At 37.6% G+C, this 23,105-nt stretch overlaps 1 protein-coding gene across 1 annotated transcript in view; it reads right to left on the bottom strand.

The window, feature by feature from the left end:
• Positions 1-23,105, bottom strand: part of LOC140145854 (uncharacterized) — a 41,340-nt gene that overhangs the window by 1,099 nt on the left and 17,136 nt on the right. Inside the window, exons 5-20 of the mRNA XM_072167541.1 lie at positions 21,266-21,390; positions 19,296-19,568; positions 18,091-18,662; positions 17,808-17,901; positions 17,206-17,331; positions 15,949-16,130; positions 7,607-7,656; positions 5,131-5,236; positions 4,615-4,724; positions 3,774-3,873; positions 3,273-3,423; positions 2,896-2,974; positions 2,562-2,628; positions 2,144-2,229; positions 982-1,111; positions 233-274 (exon numbers count right to left, since the gene is read on the bottom strand). Of these exons, the coding sequence (XP_072023642.1) occupies positions 233-274; positions 982-1,111; positions 2,144-2,229; positions 2,562-2,628; positions 2,896-2,974; positions 3,273-3,423; positions 3,774-3,873; positions 4,615-4,724; positions 5,131-5,236; positions 7,607-7,656; positions 15,949-16,130; positions 17,206-17,331; positions 17,808-17,901; positions 18,091-18,662; positions 19,296-19,568; positions 21,266-21,390 (2,293 nt within the window). The remainder of the gene's footprint in view (positions 1-232; positions 275-981; positions 1,112-2,143; positions 2,230-2,561; positions 2,629-2,895; positions 2,975-3,272; positions 3,424-3,773; positions 3,874-4,614; positions 4,725-5,130; positions 5,237-7,606; positions 7,657-15,948; positions 16,131-17,205; positions 17,332-17,807; positions 17,902-18,090; positions 18,663-19,295; positions 19,569-21,265; positions 21,391-23,105) is intronic.

Below are 23,105 nucleotides of genomic sequence, written 5' to 3'. Positions count from 1 at the left end.
TAGAGAGTGCTCAACTGCATAACAGGATAACAACATATGTTCTACCTTTTGGCACCATGTAATGCAAATTCTTCCATTCCAAGAGATGGTCGTCCAGCCAAATTTTCTACATCATGTCGTCTGACGATTAGGTTGTTATATCAGTATATATAATAACGCTGTCTCCCATCATTTTTACACTAGTAATGATATGAAAACAACATGACACACGAGGCATCAATCTACTACTTACGTCATCATCCAATAGACATTGCGTGATGAAGACGAATACACCCTGAAAATAAGATTTCGGTATTTTTAAAATGTGCGTTGTATTTAGAAGCATTCTAGAACCCTATCATGTAATTATTTAAGTTCTACCTCATGGACGACAAATTGTTATAATTAAGGCGGCTGGAGAGGGGCATGGTCTGGTGTTTGTATTCAAATACTTAGACAAATAAAGCTGTCACACAAGAGGAATTGTATGGGTCCTGAAGACAAGATACTAAAGATTGATATAATGACTGTTATTTCCGCCCATGTGCATCGTTTTTCTCAGGAGGGGGATAATATTTCGCTTTGATATAGAACCGCGAGACCTGTGAAAATATAAAAATGCGATTATTGGCTTGCTTGACTCATTCAATGTGTTAATATTAAGACTACACTGTGGTTATTTAGTTATAACTGGCAATGGCTCGTCATCTCACCAGCATCAAGGTGTTCTATGCACTAAAATGTCCATGTTGTTTCAAAACGAGGAAAGTAATTCCACTCAATTGGTCTCTTTAGTTTCACTCCCTGGATCTCTTGCTTTGAGCACACGTTTCGAACAGCAATTAAATCCATTGTCGCTACTGCGTCACACAAGGCAATCAAGCACGCTTTGAATATGAGCATGACCACTGGCGTCTGGTGTGTAACTTCAGTGCCAATGAATATGTCCCTTCAACATTGGCTTAAATATTTACTTGAACACATAATCAGGAATGTATTTACCTGAAGTCCATTGCCGATATTAAAGAGATATGAGAATACAATAGCAGATGTTTGGTCAAATTGAAGCACTCCAAACACCCATGTAATACCCAGGAGGGGCATTAATATAGCAACAGCCCGAACGCTTGCTCTTAGAAAACAAAAATATAACAACAATAATGTAAAGTATAATCACGAAGTTAGAGGTTAGACTGTTATATGTCATACTACTGGTAAATTGTATTTAACAGGTCCAATATTAACTACCGTTTAGACCTGTCATCTTCGGATCAGAAGATGAAATGTCTGAACATGAGTAAATTATTGGACTCGTAAAACACAATTTACCAATAGTATAGAATGTGCTCGTATTTCTTCCAAGTTGGCTGGAAGCATACAATACTGTCATACAGAGTTCAAATAATTAACTTTTGTCAGGAGAATATAGACAACGAGAAACAATCAATGCTAGAAAATCCATTATTATGTCTATCGCTAGTGCCAACTAACATGATCATGATGATTATTGTCTTATCAGTGTTAAGAAACATTTTATTCTTACGCATCCAAGTAATAAGCTTTTCACACAACAGATAACGAGCATCAGTCCCACTAATAGACAGTGTGGTATCATAAACGTACATTAAAATATATATAGCCATGTTTTATTATTTTAAGCATGCTGAAAACAATGAATAACAATGGCCCAAGTATGCTGCCTTGAGGAACATATGTAGTAACTGGAAGTTCATTAAGCTCCCTTAAAAGATACTCGCTGTGTTCTATCACGCAATAATTGATACCGATTGGTATTTGACCAATGAATTAACGCGTTCCTTAAAGCAACCAAAATCGCTTTACCTCATTGGTTAGATCGCTCGGCATTCAACGAAGGATAATGTATAAATTCAGCTTCAAAGTTAAAGTCGTCGTTGCCGTCGTCTTGCTCTTCCTCTTCTTCTTCTGCTTTTTCTACTTCTCATATGCTTCTCATACCCTTCTCCTCCTCCTTCTTTTCTTCTTCTTCTTTTCTTCTTCGTGCTTAATTTGTTTGCTCGTGTTGGTATGAATACATGCTTCTGTGTGTTTTTATGCCTGTTTGTGTGAATTGTATGCGAGTGCTTATTTATTTGTATAAGAGCATCTGCTTAAATGTAACCCGTACGAAAATTGATATACTTACTTAATGCGTTGCATTTCTGATTTATCCTGATTAGTTTTCAATTTCACAAATGTGTGGATGATAATCACTAAGAATATAAAGTTCACCTGTTTAACAGAAAAAAAATCCTCATAAAAAGCAATCCTGTAATATAATATGACTAAGATTCGATTAAAAAACTAAAATCTGTTGATCAAGTTGCAGCATATGTTGACCACTGTTTACTTGTAACATTTATTATCTTATTCTCAAATTTAGTCTTGGGCACTTATGAAAGCTATCAAGTTCATCTAAACAGTATTGGTGATGTATTGAACATATACTATTTTGTCTCAATCTCTAGAGTTATGCCCTCATATTTATCAACTCACTTTAGATTTTGTTAACATTGAAGGCGCTATTCACTTTCATATTTTATATTTTTATGCCTGCAACTTACTACTGTGATCAAAACTGCAGGCACGGCAAATGCAAAGATCAACCCGTCATCTACTGTCAACCAGCATCTAAAATGACATCGTCAGTGATAAATTCAATAGTAATGATTGACGACGACAATGATGATGATGATGATGATGATGATGATGATGATGATGACGATGACGACGACGACGACAACAACAACAACAACAACAACAACGACGACGAGGAGGAGAAAATTAATGGTGATAATGATGACGATGATGATGAGGAGGAGAAGCAGGAGGAGGAGAAGGGGTAGGAGGAGGAGAGGAGGAGGAGGAGGAGGAGGAGTATTGAAGAAATATATTTACCTTCCACTTTTCACATATTCGGAAAGTCCTGCACCTTTGCTTATGCCGAGAGTTAAGAATGCAATACCTGCTGGTATACCTGTTGAGCAAAATTAAATGGCTGGCAATTCAAATTGGACTCTTTTAAGTCAAACGTTTCCTTAAAATCGCATAAATAGTTTAAATCTATAGCTACCTCATATTCGTTATCAAGGTGTAGTGTCCATGAATAAATCCTTTTTCGTTCATTTCTTCCAGACAGCCGTTTCTGAGCCCTTCTTGTTTACTTCATCGCTTTATTTTAACCTTTGCTGGTTTTCATCTTCTTATTTTTCCTCTCCTTCATTATTTCACAAAATTACAAATTTATCCATTCAAAGTAAAATAAACCGTCTTACCCCATGCAAGAGGCATACATAAGGATAGTTTCATCCTCAACGTGATATTGGGGTTGACCTTGAGGTACAGATGTATTCCTTCCATCAACATCCACATGAACACCACTAACCATAGGTAATGAAGCATAACAGTTACGGCAATACAGGCAACCTATGGAATACAAAATTCAGTTTTGTGTACTTTTATTAGTTAGACATTATTATATATATATATATTTTGAAATTTCCGTGTCCATGCTATAAACAGCACCAAACCGACAGACCGCTGAAGAACCTGTCCAAAAACTATTATAATGCTTCATTATTTTTACTATTTTATTAATTTATCCTGCGAAAATTATTTTAATGTAATTCTATGGCCTTATTTTTTCCTTATAATTGATTCATGTTCTCGGTATCACTTAAATTCCCTTTAAATATTTGTTTAATCTATCCAATAATTTGAATAAAAAGAATCGTTTCTTCTTTACTTTCTTCTTTTATTATAAATACAATGGTTACCTTGGCTTTGGCAGTGACACCCGTGACAAATAAAAGTTGAGCAAGAAGTAAAGACACAGCTAGGTTGATATGTATGGCTATACGGATAATCTTGTATAATCTGTGGAGGCAACGTAATAGGAACTGAATCGAGTTTAATTGACCTTTTTATTATTAAGGTATATGTTGATATTATACGAAATAAAATTTTATATTAAAACCAATACTGCTCTTTTTGGTATCAATGGATTGCTATATAAGTGTCTCTTATCCAGCTATACCAAATTTCACCGAAATAATTTCCAAAATACGTCATAATGTAACTTTACCATCACACAATTGGGAAGACCTGGGTATGTACGAAGTACGGGCCAAAAGCTGACTTTCAGGAAAAAATCCTTAAAGCATAAGTATAATATTTGGCAAATTAAGAAAGGAAATACAGATCTGAACCAATTATCAAACTCGAAGTCAATATCACTTACAACACTTTTTTAGATCAAATATAAATATCACTGGGTCTCAACAACCCGTCCTACCCGCGCACGTTGATCGAACACGCTAGCGGGTAGGTGAGTTAATTTAGCGCAAAAGGCTGACTCATTTTAGTACTAGGGACAAAACACACAAACCTGCATATCATAGTCAACAAAACTAAGATCGCGCATATTTTACTTGTGTAGTAGCCACTATTTTGCACCATGCAGAATTTGCTTGTACGTAACACAATATGAAGCAAAATTAAATTTATTATGCCATGAGCAATTATTGAGTCTTTTTACAATACTATTATCTAGAGTATAATAATAAGTAATAACAATTATGATGGTAAACGTATGAGTATGAGTACAAGCCAACGTACTTGCAAATTACAAATAGTATGATGGTAGCGACCAAGCACAAGACAGATGCAGATATCGCGATGTAAGTTACGTAAGACAGTGCCTTTTGATGTGCAATTGGTATCGGAACCTGAAAAAGGAAAATAATGTTAACTTGTTAAAAAGAGAAAATTGAATTTTTAGATCTACTTCTGTACCATTTTAATTCATTCGGATCTCAAGTTTGGAGGTAGCGCCTTAAAAGTGTGTGGTTTGACCATTGAGGCCCATCTCCCAAAAATGTTGAATTTGCTCCAGTGATTTGGATTCTACAAGCAACTTTTTTTTGATACCGCCTAAACAAAACATATGCCCAACTAAGCTTTCGCTGCACTTTTCCCTAATAACATAGTTATGTTGTGGAGTATTAATTGACTTTTCATTAAAAATGTTGGAGGTTTGAAGCAATAAAGGTGATGTTGAAATTTCAAATTATGCGTATGTGATTGTAATAATATTTTCGTGATATGTTTAAGGAATGATATAGAAACGTCTACCTCAACGAGTTGCATCAACACTGCAAAACTAGTCATGTGATTACAACTGCATGTCACTTGACTGCCATCACTGTCAATAATGTTGCACCCATTGGGTGACCATTTTCTGAAATAAGAGATTATGTAGATTATATTCCAAAATTGACAAAATATCAGATTACGTTTTTCCACAAACAACATTTTTAAGTCAAAATTGAGAACCTCCCTATTTGAATATAGGCACCTAAGGACCGTACTGAAAAAGAAGATCAAGCAGGAGTTATATACCACATTCCATGCACGGATTGTAGCTCTGTCTGTTTACATTGGTGAAACCGGAAGAAAACTCAAGTTCAGACGTAAGGAGCATAAATCAGTTGCTTCAAGTGCCAATTCTCCTGTATCTGCTCATACCAAGTCCGGTCATAATATTGACTGGGATGGAGTTAACATTTTGGAAAAGGACAGCAGGAACGATACAAGGAAAATTCGTGAAGCGATCCACATTAGGAGAGACCCGCAACCCAAAATCAACACCTCGCAGGGGTACGAACTATCTCCAGTTTACAACAGCTTGCTGAAATCAGTGAAACCAACTGGCAACTCTAGTAGAAGATCTTCTAGAAACACTGATCTCAGCCGGGGATCTCAGCAGCATCTCACACACCATCACCCACTGAGGAAGGAACCAGTTGGTTCTGAAATATTTGGGAAAATAACCTGATGAGTGCAGTTGAAAGTCTTAATCTTTTTTACTTCTTGTTTACTACCTGCACGTATGAACTTACACAACTGATTTCAGATATTGTTTTCATTTTTTGATTCTAATACGTTTTACATTTCCTTCTAAATCATCTGTCCCATGGTTGTTATGTGACAAATGAATGGGCTACTCCGAGGAGGCGAGATCTTTATCAACACTGTTACCTCATGAAATATCGCCGTGTAGACTGTTACGCGAATCCACGTTTACATGAATTTCCAGGCGGCGAGTGGCATGATAGAGCCGGCAACTTGTGAAACCGCCCGGCCGTATGGCATTTTCCATATACTCGGTTAGTTTTGTGGGGTTCATTATCGAACCCCAACGGTTTTAGCTTGTATTTATATTATTTATTAGCATAGGTCTATTTGTTTGTGATATTTCAAGCGTTTTAAAATTTCAAAATAATCCCATTCAATTACACGATTGACGATGGAAATTTACTGAATTTAGAGAATGCACGTCATTCACCACTTGTGAATTTCGGACGTCTAGATCGAAGGAGTGGATCTTACAGTACCACTTGGCGTACCCCATTGTTAATTTTAGGTGTACATGACTCGAATTTCATATATTTGATTGTATAGGGTGCACAACTTATAAGTTCCCCCCTACATATTTTTTTAAATAAATCGAAAACTATTTGACGAAATGCAAACCTGTAAAATGATACGGATAGCCTTATTTCTTTTACACATGTGGACCAAATTTTAGCGTCACACGTCATTGCGTTCAGTCACAATGGTTCATTATGTAAAAAAAGGAGACCGTTTTAAACAATGTTAAAAGTTGCATCTGAGTCCATAGGACTCAATTCTCAAACAATACAGTAGGTCAGGGATATTCATGTGTTTATAAAAGAAAACTTAATCTTTGGTATTCTTCTTCTTCGTTGGGATATGGGATTAGCAGCAATGGAAGAACCGATCTGTTAGAAGTTCCAGGTCGACTTAATGCCGCTCGTTATGTTAATGAAATCCTCTCACAACATGTTGTTCCCTACCATGGTGCTATTGGTGCAGATTTCATATTCATGGATGATAATGCTACACCTCATCGTGCCATGATAACAAACGCATACCTGGAGAATCGGGGTATTGAAAGAATGGATTGGCCAGCAAAATCTCCTGACATGAACCCCATTGAGCATCTTTGGGACCATGTTAAAAATGAGGTTGACCACCTTATCAATGAAAACACAACACTGCAAGAGCTAACCCGAGCAATCCAACATGTATGGAACAACATGGACCAGCAACGGGTCCGGAATTTAATAAACAGCATGCGGCGACGTTGCAATGCACTTGTCAGCAGTGCAGAATGACACATCCCCTACTAAACATCTAGACTTTAAGTTTTATTTCCATTAGAAACACATGGACAGGCCTAACATACGGTATTGTTTGACAATTGACTCCTATGGACTCAGGTGCAACTTTTAAAACTCCCTCTTTTTTTACATAATGAACCATTGTGGCCAAACGCAGTGATGTGTGACATTACAAATTGGCCCAGATTCGTAAAACAAATAAGGTTACTCATAACTTTTTACAATTTTACATTTCGTTAAATAATTTTCGATTTATTTCAAAAAGCATTAGGGGGAACTTATAAGTTGTGCACTGTATATCATAGTTATTATCATCTTTATTTACATATTTAGTTACCATTAATTTATATTTACTTAGAAACCGTTGTTACTGGTCGATAATTATGTCTTGGTAGAGTACTTACTTGAATGGTTTTAAATATTGACACGTGGCTTGACCTGTCCCATTCATATTCTGAAATTGTAAAAAAAAACCGATTCTCTAAATAACGTATTTATAAGAATCCTGGTCGTTATACCAGTTGACTTCGTAATGGAAATTTTACCAATCTTATCTCACATCTATTTGATGAATAAATATATTTCACACTAGGCTCCTTATAGTATGGTCGTTGGAGATGAAAAACAGGTATACCCGGAAAAAATTGGTACAAAGCTGATTTTTGCACCAGATAAGGACAATATGTCATAAAATAACATATCCAAAATCCTCCGGAATCGGCCTTGGGGAAAAAATTTTATGAGTGTGTATATATTTGCATATTTTTGTAGTGAAAATATCAGAAAATTCAAATCTCGTGTGAGGTTTTCGGTTTTTGTTTTGCCTTTCTTGCAAGTTTTTGTAGCGGCAATTCCAACAGGAAGGTAGATATAATGACCAGAACTTAATTCTAATCCAAAAGGTCCAAAAGTGTACTTAACTCCATTAATACAATGACTAAACAGCTCTTTTCAGTGCCACCAATCTTAGAAGCATAGAAACTCTTTACATGCGCCAGCTGGCCAAAATAGCGTTAGAAATCATCTAATTACTTGGGATTTTTTTAATTAATTATTATAGCACTTCACTTATTCTCTAATAAAATTGGTACCAATTTATATGCTGGCACAAGTTGTCCTGTATGGCTTTCCTTACAAAAGCCATAATCCTCATTTGGGTGACAAGCTGTGAATACTGTTGAAGAACAATACTTATTGCAAATTGATGTGGATTGGCTGAAAGTTTTATGAATCCAGAAAGCTGCAGATAAGGCCTGTTCTTGGTAAGTTTTGATACTTATTCGCATGTATGATATTATTTAAATGTGTATAACTTCCTCACATTGAGTAAATAATGAATGTTATGCTGCAAATGAAGGTTATTTGCCGCAAGCACATGGCCTCAGTAAGCTTAACCCCCAGATTTAGGGGATGTTGTGACAACAGTAAATCCGAATTCTATATAGTACATAAATACATAGGACTACCTTTCGGAAATTAATGATATCTTGTGTAGGTACACAGCTTTTGTAGATAGCAATTTCAGCAAAGAAATTATATAGTAATTATGCCTACAGTAAAGCGCCAGTGCATGCCATTTTACAAACTACGGAAAGCCGTTTTGGACATAGGACGGTGAGTTATAATTGCATTTTCTATTGTTTTAATTTTTATTCATAGGTTAAAGCTACATAGTTTAGGACTGTACACAGAACAGATAAGACAAAGGCTAAAACACTCCTTTGGGTGGTAAGTACAGGAAAGGTAAAGGGTGATACAATAATTTTGTGTACCCCAGAGTGGTTAATTAATAATTATAGAGGTCATTAAATTCTTGGCAGATCATTTTGGGAATTTACCATTCCGAAGATACGCATAAATCATGTAAATATTGCACCACCCCTAACTTGCCTAAAGAAAAGTTGAATGTTTTGTTTTTAAAAAAGGAAGCAACAAATAGACCATTAAGTATTTCAAAACAAAAACATATATATCAAAAAGGTAACCCTTTAAAGTGGTGTATACTAAGGCGCCAATTTAGAATCCTTCTTTCTCTGTTTGCTGGTCAACACAGAATCAAAGAAGTCAAAAGTGCCCACAGTAAAGAGGCCGCGTATGTCATTTTACAAACTTTGGAAGTCAGTTTTGGACATTATGCTACGCTATTATTGCATTTTCATCTGTAATTGATATCTATAGCTGGCTTTACACAGAACAAATAAGACATAAAATACACAATTTGGGTAAGTACAGGAAAGTTAAGGTTGATATTATTAATCATTATGTGCACCCAGAGTGGTAAATAATAGGGCGTATTTTTGGCAGACCAATTTGGAGAATATAGCCAATACCAAATGAGATACATGTTTTGTTTTGAAACAATAAATAGACCACTTAAAACTATTTAATATCAAAAGCATAACCCTTCAATATTATGATATTGCACAGTGTAGTTAACGAAGAATTATTCCTTTTTTACTTTTCCTGTCTGTAGGTCAAACATGGAGTCAAACTTTCATGAAGATTCCTGTGTTATCTGTAAAGAAGACTTTAAAGAAGAAAAGGAAGTAAATGTAACAAAAAAGGCATACTATCCCTAATCAGCTATAGTGACAAACACGAGCGGCCAGATTTAAACAAGTACCTAACTGAACGTATTAGCACAACACCTATCGGAAAGGTGTTGGTACACAAACTATGAAGAAAAGAGATTTTACCGACAAAAAGAGAGTGCACTGTAGTAACGTAGAAGATGTTGAAGTCCATCGTGCAAAGAAGTTGAGATCTAGCTTGCTACCATTCAATTGGAAAAGAGACTGCATGTTTTGTTGTGAACCTGTGGTTGATAATACTCGCCATCCCGAAAGAACACATGTACATACAGTAACGACATTACCCCTCCGTGAAAAACTTCTAAACTGCTGCGACTCAAGAGGAGACTCATGGGGAGATGAAGTTAGAACTCGTCTTCATGGATGTATAGACCTGGTTGCGGCAGAGGCTGTATATCATGGCAGCTGTAGCCAACGATTCTGGCTACTTAAAGACTCTGGCGCAGAATCTACAGCTAAACAGGATGCAGGGAGACAGAAGATAAAGGAATGATGCAATGGTTTGAAATGCTTTGTCAGTGGCTAGAATCAGAAGGAGATGTAGAATTATACACATTGGCAGAATTGCACGATAAGATGACTGAGTTTAGTGGTAAATCTGAGGTTTATACGATCAAGAGACTCAAACAAAAGTTGCAAGAACGCTATCAAGAATTCTTATTCTTTGCAGAGGTTGCAGGGCGCAGTAATGTTGTGTGCTTTAGAAACATGGCTAAGTACATCATTAATGACAAGTGGTACTCAGACAAGAAAGACGACATCGAAGACGAAACAGAACGAATAGTAACAGCTGCAGCAAAGATCATAAGAGCTGAAATCAGAGAAAGAAAATATGAATCAGCATCATATCCAACCAATGATGACATTTCCGATGTTGGTCGAAACAGGCAATGGATACCACACCACTTACAAACTCTCTTAGCAATTATTGTACCATCAGAGCTGAAGCTGAACAGCATTGGACACTGCATTCTTCAGTCAGCTCGGCCAAGATCAGTGATAACTCCAACTCTATTTGGCTTAGGTGTTGAGCTAGACCATGTATTTGGCTCGAAATGGCTCATCAATGAATTGTCACGGCTGGGATTCGCAATCAGTTATGAGGAAGTGACCAGGTACAAGCAATCTGTTATTGAAAGCGAAAACCTTGAAAACTTACTCGCAGAGTACCTTCCAGGCACCTTCACTCAATGGGTAGCAGACAATGTGGACCATAATGTGGCGACACTGGACGGTCAAGGTACTTTTCATGGTATGGGAATAATTGCTGTTTCCACCCCAATGATAACACACCACTTGTCTCAAAGTCGCGTGTGATCAGCAGACAAAAGCGTATGAAGGTGGAAGAGTTGGTAAAAGATAAAGGAGTGCCAATTTTCCAGTACATGAGCCCACCTGAGAAAGGCTTAGCATCGGTGATCTACAAACCAATTCTTCAATTGCAAGTCCCATGCACGTTGCCATCAGAGTTATACTCTGATCTGCTTTGGCATTCTGGATGGATTTTCAGCAAACCAACAAGACCAAGATCAAACTGGTCAGGCTTTATGCAACATGTATTCTCCGACGATCTGCATCCAACTCCAAAGTCCGAGGTGCTTCTTCTACCCATCATCGATTTAAATCCTTCTGATGACAGCTGCATTTACTCAACTTTGATTTACATTCAAAGTCAAGCAGAGCGATTGAATATCCCAACCCCTCGCCTTACATTTGATCAGCCCTTGTGGCTCAAAGCAATGGAGATCATCAAAGCAAAATCAATGAACATAGTTTGCAGACTCGGTGGTTTTCATACCATGATGAGCTTTATGGGTAGCATTGGTTCAATGATGAAGGGATCTGGATTAGAAGAGGCATTAGAGACAGTATATGGTCCAAATGCAGTTACCCATATAATGTCAGGAAAGGCCGTTGCGAGCGTTACGCGGACACTTCTTGGTAGAGGCTGCGTTAGTGAATAAGTTGATGAAGATGGTTTTACCATGTAACCAAATTGCAAATGAGCCTTCCAGAAGTGATGAATCAGATGAAGTAGCAATGGAAAGTGAAAAGGACCAAGACTCATCAAGTGATATGGAGATGGAAACGCCTGTTCGCCCTTTATCTGATCCGACTCACATCGCAATAAGCACTGCAATTGCAACAGCTACTGATGGAGACGAGGATATTGATAGTCACCCAGACACAGGTGAACTTGAAGGTACTGATGATCACAATGGCTCTTCAAGTGAAATGCATGATGCCAATGAAGTGGTAATTTGTTCTCCATCTAAAGTGTCTGGCATCGATATGGTGACTGCGATACCTCCTTCAGGAGAAATGGAGATAGACATAAGAACTGAACTTGACTGCACAGAAAATAACTCCTTGAACGATATGAACAATGTAGAGATGGAATCGGCAGACAGTCAAACCTTCTTAGAAACTGCATCGGCTGCTGAAGAAATTGGCGGGTGGCAATCTTAATGTAGAGAACAAACTTAATGCAAATGAGGTAGAAAAGATTCATGACCTGTACAGTGGAATCAAAGACAAATCTATACCAGTTGCTGATGTTGCTGAATCAAAAGAACTGAGGCAGCTAGATGAGTGCTTAATCAAGCTTAGAAGACAGCTTGCAGAAAGATCGCCAACAGCAACCTTGTGGTTGCAATATATTGAATATGTAGAAACATTGAAGGTTTTCATTCGTGCGGAAAGGACAGGAAATTGGAACTTGCATCTGTTATCAGTTAGAAACATGATGAATCTATTCGCGGCTACTGGTCATATTAATTATGCAAAAAGTTCCCGACTCTATTTACAGCTGATGCTGGAGTTGCCAACAGATCATCCCTGGTTATACGAATGTTTCCTTGAAAAAGGGTTTCACACCGTCCGCAGAAGTAGTAGATACTGGGCTGGACTTTGGACCGACCTAACGATAGAACAGGTCATGATGCGTTCTATCAAGAGCCGTGGAGGACTGACAAGAGGAAGAGGAGTTACAGAGACCGTCCGATTGCAATGGATTTATAGTATGCATAAATGTGCTGGGGTTCATGATGCCATGACCACAATGACCAACTTAAAGCACAGAACAAGCGAACAACATATCGAGTTGGGTCAATCAAGGAGCAACCGTGACTACCAAGACTTAAGTAACATTCAGGAATGGTTTGATCAACACGAACCATTCGATGTGAACGAGCTAAATCTGCGTTCTTTGTCCTCAGGTCTAACATCGGGTGATGGTGACGGCGTCAACTGCAACAAGACAGAGGAAGTTGGGGCCCACATTCAGAAGAACCTTGACAATATATATGTTACAGAAGCGTCAATTAAAAGAAGTGACCAAGTGAGGTCTTTAGATCATCTTCTTCCAGCAATTCAGGTTGATAAGCAGAAAATTCACATCAACCCAAATCATCTGTTTTCGCGCCTAACAGCTATAGTACAAAGAGAAGACAACATGGCTCCATATTTTGAATATGAGCTTGCCACAATCCCCACTTCTTTATTCAAGTTCAATTTTATGCGTAAACCACCAAAAGCAAAACTAGCAACAGCCCTTCTAAATGCTGTGGAATCGTCTGCGCAAAAGGAACGCCTTATGTATGTTATTGATGGCGGCGCCCTTCTTCATAGGGTTATATGGAATAAGAAAGTGACTTACAAAGACATAGTGATGCAATATGTCGACCATGTGCATTCAAAGTATGGATACTGTTGCGTTGTTTTTGATGGATACGAACAGGGCCCATCAATTAAAGATCATGAACACCAGAGAAGACTGGGGAAAACATGTGCAGATATTCAGTTCACAGAATCCATGAAGGCTCACCATGACCAGGACACCTTCCTATCTAATGAGAAGAACAAAAGTCAGTTTATCTCGCTGCTGAGTCGATACTAAGAAACCAATGGTCAGATCGTGCACAATAGTACTGGAGATGCCGACACATTGATAGTGGAATGTTCACTTCAATTTGCAAGACAAGGAAGAGAAGTAGCTGTAGTTGCAGACGACACAGATATACTTGTCCTTTTGATGTACCACTGGGACCAGACTATGGCTGATATCTACTTCCATGCAGCGGCAAAAAAAGATCAAAGAAGAAAGGGTTGGTAGTTAGGAAAGTTCAACAGTGGAAAGTTCAAGACCTTGTTAATAAAGCTGGTGAAGTAGTGACATCCCATCTCCTGTTTATCCATGCATGGAGTGGTTGCGATACCACGTCTGCAACATTTGGACATGGAAAGACAAGTTTGTTAAAGAAGATAAGACAATCGAAAGAATTGCAACAAATATCATCTTTGATGAGCGATTCTGAAGCGACAGTAGAACAGATTGGTACAGCTGGCATCAGATTATTTGTTGTCTTATATGGTGGCAGAGAAGAAGATTCTTTAAATGGTCTACGATTCGCTAAATTTATGGCGATGGTATCATCAAATAAAGCATCACTTGTTCCAGAGAAGCTTCCACCTACTGAGAGAGCAGCGTATTTTCACAGTCTGCGGGTTCATTTGCAGGTCATACTTTGGAGAAAGCTCACAAACAATGACTTAAATCCAAAGCAATGGGGTTGGAAACTCTCTGGCACCGTACTAACACCGGTCCTTACGGATTTAGATGCAGCACCACAAAGCCTGCTTAAGTTTGTACGATGCAAATGTAAATTATCCTCCAGGAATCCATGTGGAAATAACGGATGTTCCTGTAGCAAAAATGGACTTAAATGTGTCACAGCTTGTGGAGATTGCAGAGGAGAAAATTGCCAAAACGCAGAGCCAATTCAACTTGCAGATGAGGATGAAGACAGCTACTTTGCTTCAGAAGCTGAAACATAGATAATCACATGTGGTGGCAGCTATTTTGGATTCTAATGCAACTGGGCAATTCAGTTTTTAAGTAATTACAACATTGACTTCTGTCACCCTAAAACCTACATGATCTGAAAAGCCTATTCAAAGATTAAAATCTTCATTATATTGGCTTCAGAAGCTGAGATATAGATAATCATGCTTGACTTAAACCATGGTTTAAGTCAAGCATGATTATCTATATCTCAGCTTCTGAAGCCAATATAATGAAGATTTTAATCTTTGAATAGGCCATTTTGAGGGCCATCTTAGATTACATTGTGAGTGAAGACTTGGTGCTTTAGATTAATACAAAATTGATTCTGTGTCACTAAAATCATTTTCATATCTACTTCAGAAACCAAATATACCTAATTATACCATGTGGTGGTGCCCATTTTGGCGACCATCTTAAATTCCTGTGTGAATGACGACATCAATGTTTTAGATTAATACAAATTTGAATTCTTTGACCTCTGAAATATAGTCAAGGACACTAAAATCATCATCATATCTGCTTCAGAAGCGGAGATATATCTAATCATATGTGGTGGCGGCCATTTTGGCGGCCATCTTGGATTCCAGTATGACTGGAGACATCAATGTGTTAGATCTGTACAAATTTGAATTATCTGACCTCTTAAACCTATTCAAATACACTACAATCATCATCATATCTGCTTCAGAAGCCGAGATACAGCTAATTATATGTCGTGGCGGCCATTTTGGCGGCCATCTTGGATAAAAATAATTCCCCAAAGTGGATTTTAGCGGATTTTGGATATGATGTTCTATGATGCATTATGCGTGTCTGGTGCAAAAATCAGCTTTGTACCAATTTTTTCCGGGTCATAATGTCCAACGACCATACTATTATAACAAATGACGTAAAAATGTTTGATCTTTATAATTATCTAGAAATGAGAACTTATATATCATTTATCAGTTCATAAAGTTCAGGTGATAATTTCCAAAGAGTAAGTAGAATAGTGTGGAATGGGGCTGCTTCTGCTTTTCACACACTTTCTTCACGCAACGGGTCTTGTTCCAAACCTTTCCTCCGCAGATTTCTTGTGTTGGGTGCCAATTATTGGGCTGTGAATGTGGTTCAGGAAGCTCTTCCATGTCAGTGCATTTTGCTGTTGTGTCAGTTGGACAACTGTTCGGCTACTGATCAGTGTAGAGTATAATATTGCAGTAATCCTGTGTGCAATTTTGGTTCATTTTTTATGGACAGGATTTTAAGATATGACCCAGTTTAGTTTTACGCTACAACGCTTACACTTTCAACCAAAATAATAACATACCTGTAGCTGACCAAAGGTAATACTGAATCTTTTTCCCGTAGTGTATGATACTATTTGGTTATTGCTATTGAACATGGTAATAGAAAGAACTCGACTGGCAAACGTAAACCTCTTGTTATCAACCTTGATAGGGGGTTTCGAGTGCAGGGGTAAATCCAACACAGACGTTACAAACCTGTACCCTATCATGAAAGAACAAAATAATGTCAATAAGTTAACCTGAACACTTTGAGGCGGGCGGGCTTAGACCACAGGTACCCAGCCTTCGGTATTTTGTGGTATTTTGTTTTAATTAAATTAAGGGTTGCGTGAAAACAGACCTTCCCCACCCAGTTGGGCCTGCTGACTGTCATGATGGAAGGAGTGAAGGGAAAATAGGAGGAATAAGATACACAAGCTCCGCGGGCGCCTCCGGGGATAGAACCATAGCTTCCTGCGTACCAAGCAGTCGGCTCCTGCATCATCTCACTGCTGCCAAGAACGCAAGAGCACAACATCCGGGGAATTGGTTGATTGAGAATGTTATGTGTTTCCAATGATGTGCTCCCTTAACCTAACACTTTGAGGTGGTATTGGTCGCAGGTGTTTTGAGTATTTCCCGCTCACATCCCGCTGAAGGGGGGGGGGGCACCCAGCCTGTGACAATTTGTGATAGTTTGCAGGGTTAGGGTTAATCCAAGTTTTCAACGACATCGATAAATTGACCAATATATTTCGTTTGCGCAGACCTGTACGCTTACAAGCAAATTGAATATTGAATTTTATGCTGATATAATTTGCTAAAGCAAAGAGAAGTTACATTTTCAGGTGACTTCAATGCTTGTACATCTTGTAACTGAGTTAAAGTCATATTGTAACAGTTGCCGAATAGGACGTCCTCAAGTTTTGTCAACATTCTGATTTTTATATGATTGTAATGCACTTTGATAAACTATAACATATCCTGCAAATTTCGAGGCTTTATGAGCTGTAATTGTAACAAAATCCGAGATTTTGAATAAAACAACGGAATACGTTGTTTAATTATTGCGATCGAAATATTAGTCGAACTGTATACGTACATGGCGTGCGGGAAGGTCATAACACATCAAAAGAACGGAACTCAGTCACGATATACAGACAATTAAAATTTGGCATATTTGACCGTGAAAAGTAACATTTTGTGGGTAAAAAATATATTTTTATGGAAAAAACATGATCACGCAGCCCTATTTTATCTTCATTTCTAAATGTTTTTAGGCCAAAATAGTAATTTACCTTCAGTAAAGTTTCCCCACGCATCATCAGGATACATTATCTTAAAGTCATAAGCGTCATTGTCGGAGGCAACCTCTATTACCCAGGAACTATCAATCAGGCGATCAACTTCAAATATCTCTGTATCTGTAACAACAAAAACGTATGATATGTTCTCTTGAACGGATCTCTTCAGAGCCACCGATCTTTCAGTGGACAATGGGGATCTACTTCAGGCTCTTGTACAAGCCACAGAAGAAACGGGTATGTACTTTAAAGAACCCGTTTTCAGCGCTATTCTGTCTTAAAGTGGTTCGTAGTGGATCTAGCGGTGCTTACACTCAAATATTGAGCCAAATAATTGGAATTGTATAGGTTCTGTAAAGGAGATCAAAAGGCTTAAATGTAAGTGATATCATCTCCGCACCATGTGCATTTTTCCGGAGAGTGAAAGCAAGAAACATTTTTTGCTTTGATATATTATTGGCCTTAACACAAGAACTGTTGCAGATATGAACATATAAATGCGATTATTAGTTTCCTTGATTCATTTTCGATAACATCAATGTATTGATATTAAGTAGTACAATGCAATTGACAAGTTTAAAACACTGAGTACATACCTATATATCTTGTTTGTATTCGTGTCAGATTTCCTTCAAATTCAGGGAAAATCGAAGTGTCCCAGTCCTGCAAGATGTCATCTGCACCAGCATTCTGTGGGGAAAACACAAAAAAGCACAGAAAAATAAATTAGTATGAGTTCCTTCCTCATGAAATTATATGTATTTGCACTATTTTTTAGCACGCATATAAAGTGTAAATATCTTGAACGTCAGAATTTTTTGTCATCTTAAAAAGAAACCATACCATCATGTTTTTGCATTATTTTAACGAATAAGATACCTGGTTTTGAAATAGTTCGGCTTTTCTCTCAAATCTATCTTTCCATTCGTAATAGCCTGTACTTGGTTCATTGGGTGTGATTTGAATGGTCACAGGCGTTATAAGTGGTTTTTGCGGAGAAATATTATCCGAAGTAGACTTTTCTGTGGTCTGATCTTCTGCTGTGATCGAGGCCTGAGATGTAGCATATGGAGTGGACGTTTCTGTCGTCGTCTGCTCTTCTGTTGTGGTCGAGACCTGATATGTAGTATCTGGAGTGGGCGTTTCTTTTGTGGTATGGGCTTCCGTTCTGGTCAGGATCTGAGACGTTGCATATGGAGTAGACGTTTCTATCGTAGTATGCGTTTCCGTTGTGGTCGATGTCTCAGTAGTAGTATATGGAGTAGACGTTACTGTCGTCTGATCTTCTGCTGTAGTCGAGGTCTGCGAAGTAGTATCTGGAGCAGACGTTTCTGCCGTGGTATGCGTTTCCGTTGTGGTCGAGGTCTGAGAAGTAGTATCTGTAGTAGGCGTTCCTGTCGTCTGGTCTTCTGCTGTGGTTAAGCTACGCGATGTAGAAGGTAACATAATTTCTGAAACAGGAATGTATGCTCAATTGTTGAGAGAGTGTATATAGTGGGTTTTCCGTTTCGACGGCGGTGGGTTCTGCGATGGTAAATATTAATTTATACCACGACCGTCGTCGAAATGTTTTCACAATAATGCAGATTTACCCCCAAGGAGTGTCCTAGAAACTGGAGGATGAAGAAATTGCAAATTTCACATGGGGTGCAACATGCAACCTGGTCTCCTAACTAAACTGCCGTATATAGTCAGTTTACATATGGATATAAACTGACTATATAGAGCAGTTTAGGATGGATGCCTACATTGACGCCCTCTGTTGGTCAACGTTACATAAAGTTTACTCTTGCTTTCTTTCCCTACCATTATATATTGGAACTCCATTAGTTGCAAGTCCGGTCCTCACTATGTGAGTTTCCTGCCTCAGCAATACTGTGCTTGCGGCATTGGTCGTTTTAGTGACAGCCCCTCGCCCATTTTATTTTTATCCCTTAATTTCCCTCATTCTTCAGGCCCTGACCTCTATCCGTAGCTAATTTATAGTAAGCTTGATCGCTATTGTTTTGAGAGCTAATTGTGTCTTTGTAGCTCCCACATCCGGATCCATCATTGGGCTTATACACGTCACCCAAATTACTTACCAGGCATCACATGAATACTTATGAAATTTGTACAATTATTCTCCAACCCAGTTATGTTGATCGGCAGCGGCTGGCCTCCACTCTTCAGTATTACCTTCGGACCGTTATCGCGTTCAACAAATATTAACTTGTCATTAAGGATAGCAATATCCCGTATGTATTCTCCCTCGTTGAATATGTCAGTAGAACTGACAGTCTGCATCTGAGTATCGAGATTGTATTCCACAATGCGGCCAGAAGTTTGCTCTTTACTCGCTACATAAAGAAATCTTCCTATAAGGCAAAATAAAAAAATAAACATGTTTCACGTCCCCTCCCGCTTCCTTTTTTTGAGGTTTCCTCAAATATATTTTTATTTTTTGAAATTCAGTTATAACTTTTAAAAAAATATGTCTAGGAAGTTGGAATGCTTTCTATAGCCTTGTTAAGATACAAGAAACATTTTAGGAAGGTTTTGTGATCATTGGAGGGGTGTAACTCTCAGAACAACAAATAAAAAAGGGCCTCCTTCTTTTTCCAGGCATTATTGTATACGTTAAAACAGCTCTAAGTATGGGTATTTACACCAATTTTGCGATAAAAAATAGAAAATAAAAAGCCCCCTCCTCCTCCTTTTTTTGGAAAACCCGGACGTGAAACATGTTTTATTTTTTACTTGGCCTAATATTTAAAATAAATGTTATAGGTCATAATGTGAGTGCGCTCGTTAATTACTATTCTTATCTAAATATCAAAGTTTGAGCGCAATTGTGTAATTTGTACAAACACATCCATCCATTATATCCACCAACAAACCACATCCTGGAAGTTTAACCGCCCATACTATCTCCGGATAAGTTGATAGTTTTAAGAAAATAGCTAAAGGAGCTCAAAAAATGAACTTATGGACGTTTATTTGAGCGTTTTAGTGACCATGAGGTATAGGTGTGTATAGGGGTGGGCGTAGTAAGACGAAGGTAAACTTGACTAACGAAGGACGAGAGGGTAGATGCTATCCCTCTTCGAACTTGTTTTTCAGTCTCCGTAAAACGTTCAAAACAACTGCCAAACGGCTCCATGTAAACTGTCCGCGACCATCCTTTGTGCTCATTTTAGCATATGACCCTACCTCCTTACCCGAGGTAGACTAATGTAAGTCGTCCAACTTCGAGGGTAGGGGGTTGTTGAGGATCAAATACACTTTTCGTCTATTTTTGTAATGCATCTTAAAATTTGAGCATAATAGTGGTTTCATATAATTTTCAAATATGAATACTGCAAAAAACCAAGGTTTCTGTGAAATCCAATTGTTTGGCAATTTTGACTGACATAATATTAAAAGTCACTGATTTTATTGGTTTTCGGAGTTTGGGTCGATTATAACGTTAATCTATTAATGTTTGTACAACTTAGAGGGGACCCATAAACATCGGACGTTTTAGAGCGAAAATTAATAGAGGGTTGCAACTACACCAGCCCCACTACCTCCACCCACACACCCAACCGCCCCCACCGTGACCATACCCCACAGTTACAAAATACTTCAGATAGACGATGGTGAAATAGACATCAAGAAAAATCAGGAACTCAATTAAATCTCTCTTAATACGTGCATGGTAGCTACATGTTCAGCACACACAAAACGTTTTGATGGTTTGGTAAAAACGTTTGAATAGCATTAAATGTCGGGTTATATAAAGGTCATGAAAACACACTACAACAAATATTTTTAAAATGTTTCAAAAATGTTATTATCAAATTTTTTTTTTAAAACATTTTTCGCCAAATATTTTGTCAACAGTTAAATAACATTCTGTTAGAATATTTACACTAGTTATCAAAAAATGTTTTTGAATGTTAAGAAAACGTTTTATACCCTTTATATACCCTGTATATAACCGGACAGTTAAATGTTTTCTGACAACCTTTTCCAATCTTTTGCGAATGATGTCGAAAACGTTTTATGTTTGATGGTTGGGCACGTGACTCACCTGTATCATCGATTGTTAAGCCATCCCATAACAGTTCTGGTATATGTGTCACGGTATATATGCTGCTTCCATCCAATGCGGCTTTTTGAATACTAGTTCCCCCAAAATTCACCCAGTAGATAAAGCTAACCCAGTAAACACAAAAACGTTTTAAACAAGTTATTATTTGCAGTAGGTTATCAAATAAGGTTTTTAATGTGATGAAAACGTTTCACACCCTTTATATACGCTTTATATACCCGACATTTAAACGTTTTCTGACAACCTTTAAGGGGTGGGGTATGAACGTTTGGACAGTATTTATTTTGGGACATTAGAGCACATCCGAAATATCGAATTGCATTCTGAATACGAAGAATGTCATTCTGATATCAAATAATTTTGATTTTTGAAATTCGCAATGTAATACACATTTTATGGCAAATCATTAAAAATTGATATTTTGATATTTAACAGTACTTGAAGTAAACTTTATAAATCTGATGATTTATACTTAAAGTGTATGTAGGTGGGATGAAAAGCCGACGATCAATTGAAAATTTTGACCTTTCGTATTGAAGATATGGATTTTTTTCCCAAAATACAAAAAAAAAAATTAGGCCTTTTGGGAAAAAAAATCCATATCTTCAATATGAGAGGTCAAAATTTTCAATTGACCGTCGGCTTTTCCTCCCTGCTACATACACTTTAAGAATATATCATTAAATTTATATAATTTACTTCGAGGACTGTTATATGTCAAAAATTTGAAATATATCAAATTTTTATAATTTGTCATAAAATTTGTATTATATTGTGATTTTCAATAAACGAAAATTATTTGATATCAGATAGACATGCTTCGTATTCAGAATGCAATTCGATAGGTCTGAGGTGCTCTCATGTCCCACAAAAAATACTGTCGAAATGCAATAAACGCTCATTTTAGATCCCTTAAACCTTTTGCGAATGATATTGAAAACATTTTGTGTTTGCTGGGAAATAAATTTGAATCAAAAGAAAAATATTAATTATAAATTATGGTTCTACAATAATACAAAACAAACATATCAAAAAACACGCAATAAAGATTCTAAACTATTTTGGCTGACTTTCATTATTACTTTGTTTAAGCAGTAGGCTATTGTGCTCCGTCCACTACATCAACCCGTGTTCTCTGATGAATTTACCTCGGTCAATCTCTGATCGTTTTAGCAGTGGCGTCCGCAGATTTTCGGCTATCTTCGCTCGCCGCAATAGCTATATCCTCAATTTTCAGCCGATCGGGTGCATTATTTACCCCGACTAACTGACAAAAGGGACACGCCCCCCCCCCCCCTGCTCTTAATCAGAGCTCTTATGATATGATCACAGATGATATGACATGAAGTCCAGTCTAGTGACTAGGCACAAACCATGCAAAACCCCTCTGATCACCACAGGTTCTGAGACACAGTGTCGACAACCTGTAAAAAATATTTTTTCATGCAATGAATCACGTCTTAATACTCCGTTGGTGAGCGACGGGCGATTGGTATTTCACCGACCGCAAGAATCCTATCTGATTGGCTAGAAACCGATCGCTAGATCGTTCAGTGATGAAGTACAAACTCAGATGTAGAGATGCATTCAATTCCATTTAAATCAACATTCTATTATTGACGCAGATAAAGAAAGTTGTATAGTATTTCAAATGCTGAATTGTATTATAGACTTAAGATTTTTATAAAATATTGTATAGCCAGATAAATAAGTGCTGTACAGCACAGTGGTCTGAGCTGAATGGGCTATGCTTGTTCTTTTAATAATGATTATTGAACAGTTGAATATATCACATTATTATCGTAATAATAATATTGAA

This window comes from Amphiura filiformis, chromosome 2 (assembly GCF_039555335.1).
Source record: "Amphiura filiformis chromosome 2, Afil_fr2py, whole genome shotgun sequence".
Taxonomy (NCBI): domain Eukaryota; kingdom Metazoa; phylum Echinodermata; class Ophiuroidea; order Amphilepidida; family Amphiuridae; genus Amphiura; species Amphiura filiformis.
The sequence above is the reverse complement of the archived record's forward strand: the minus strand, read 5'-3'. Positions and strand labels throughout refer to the sequence as shown.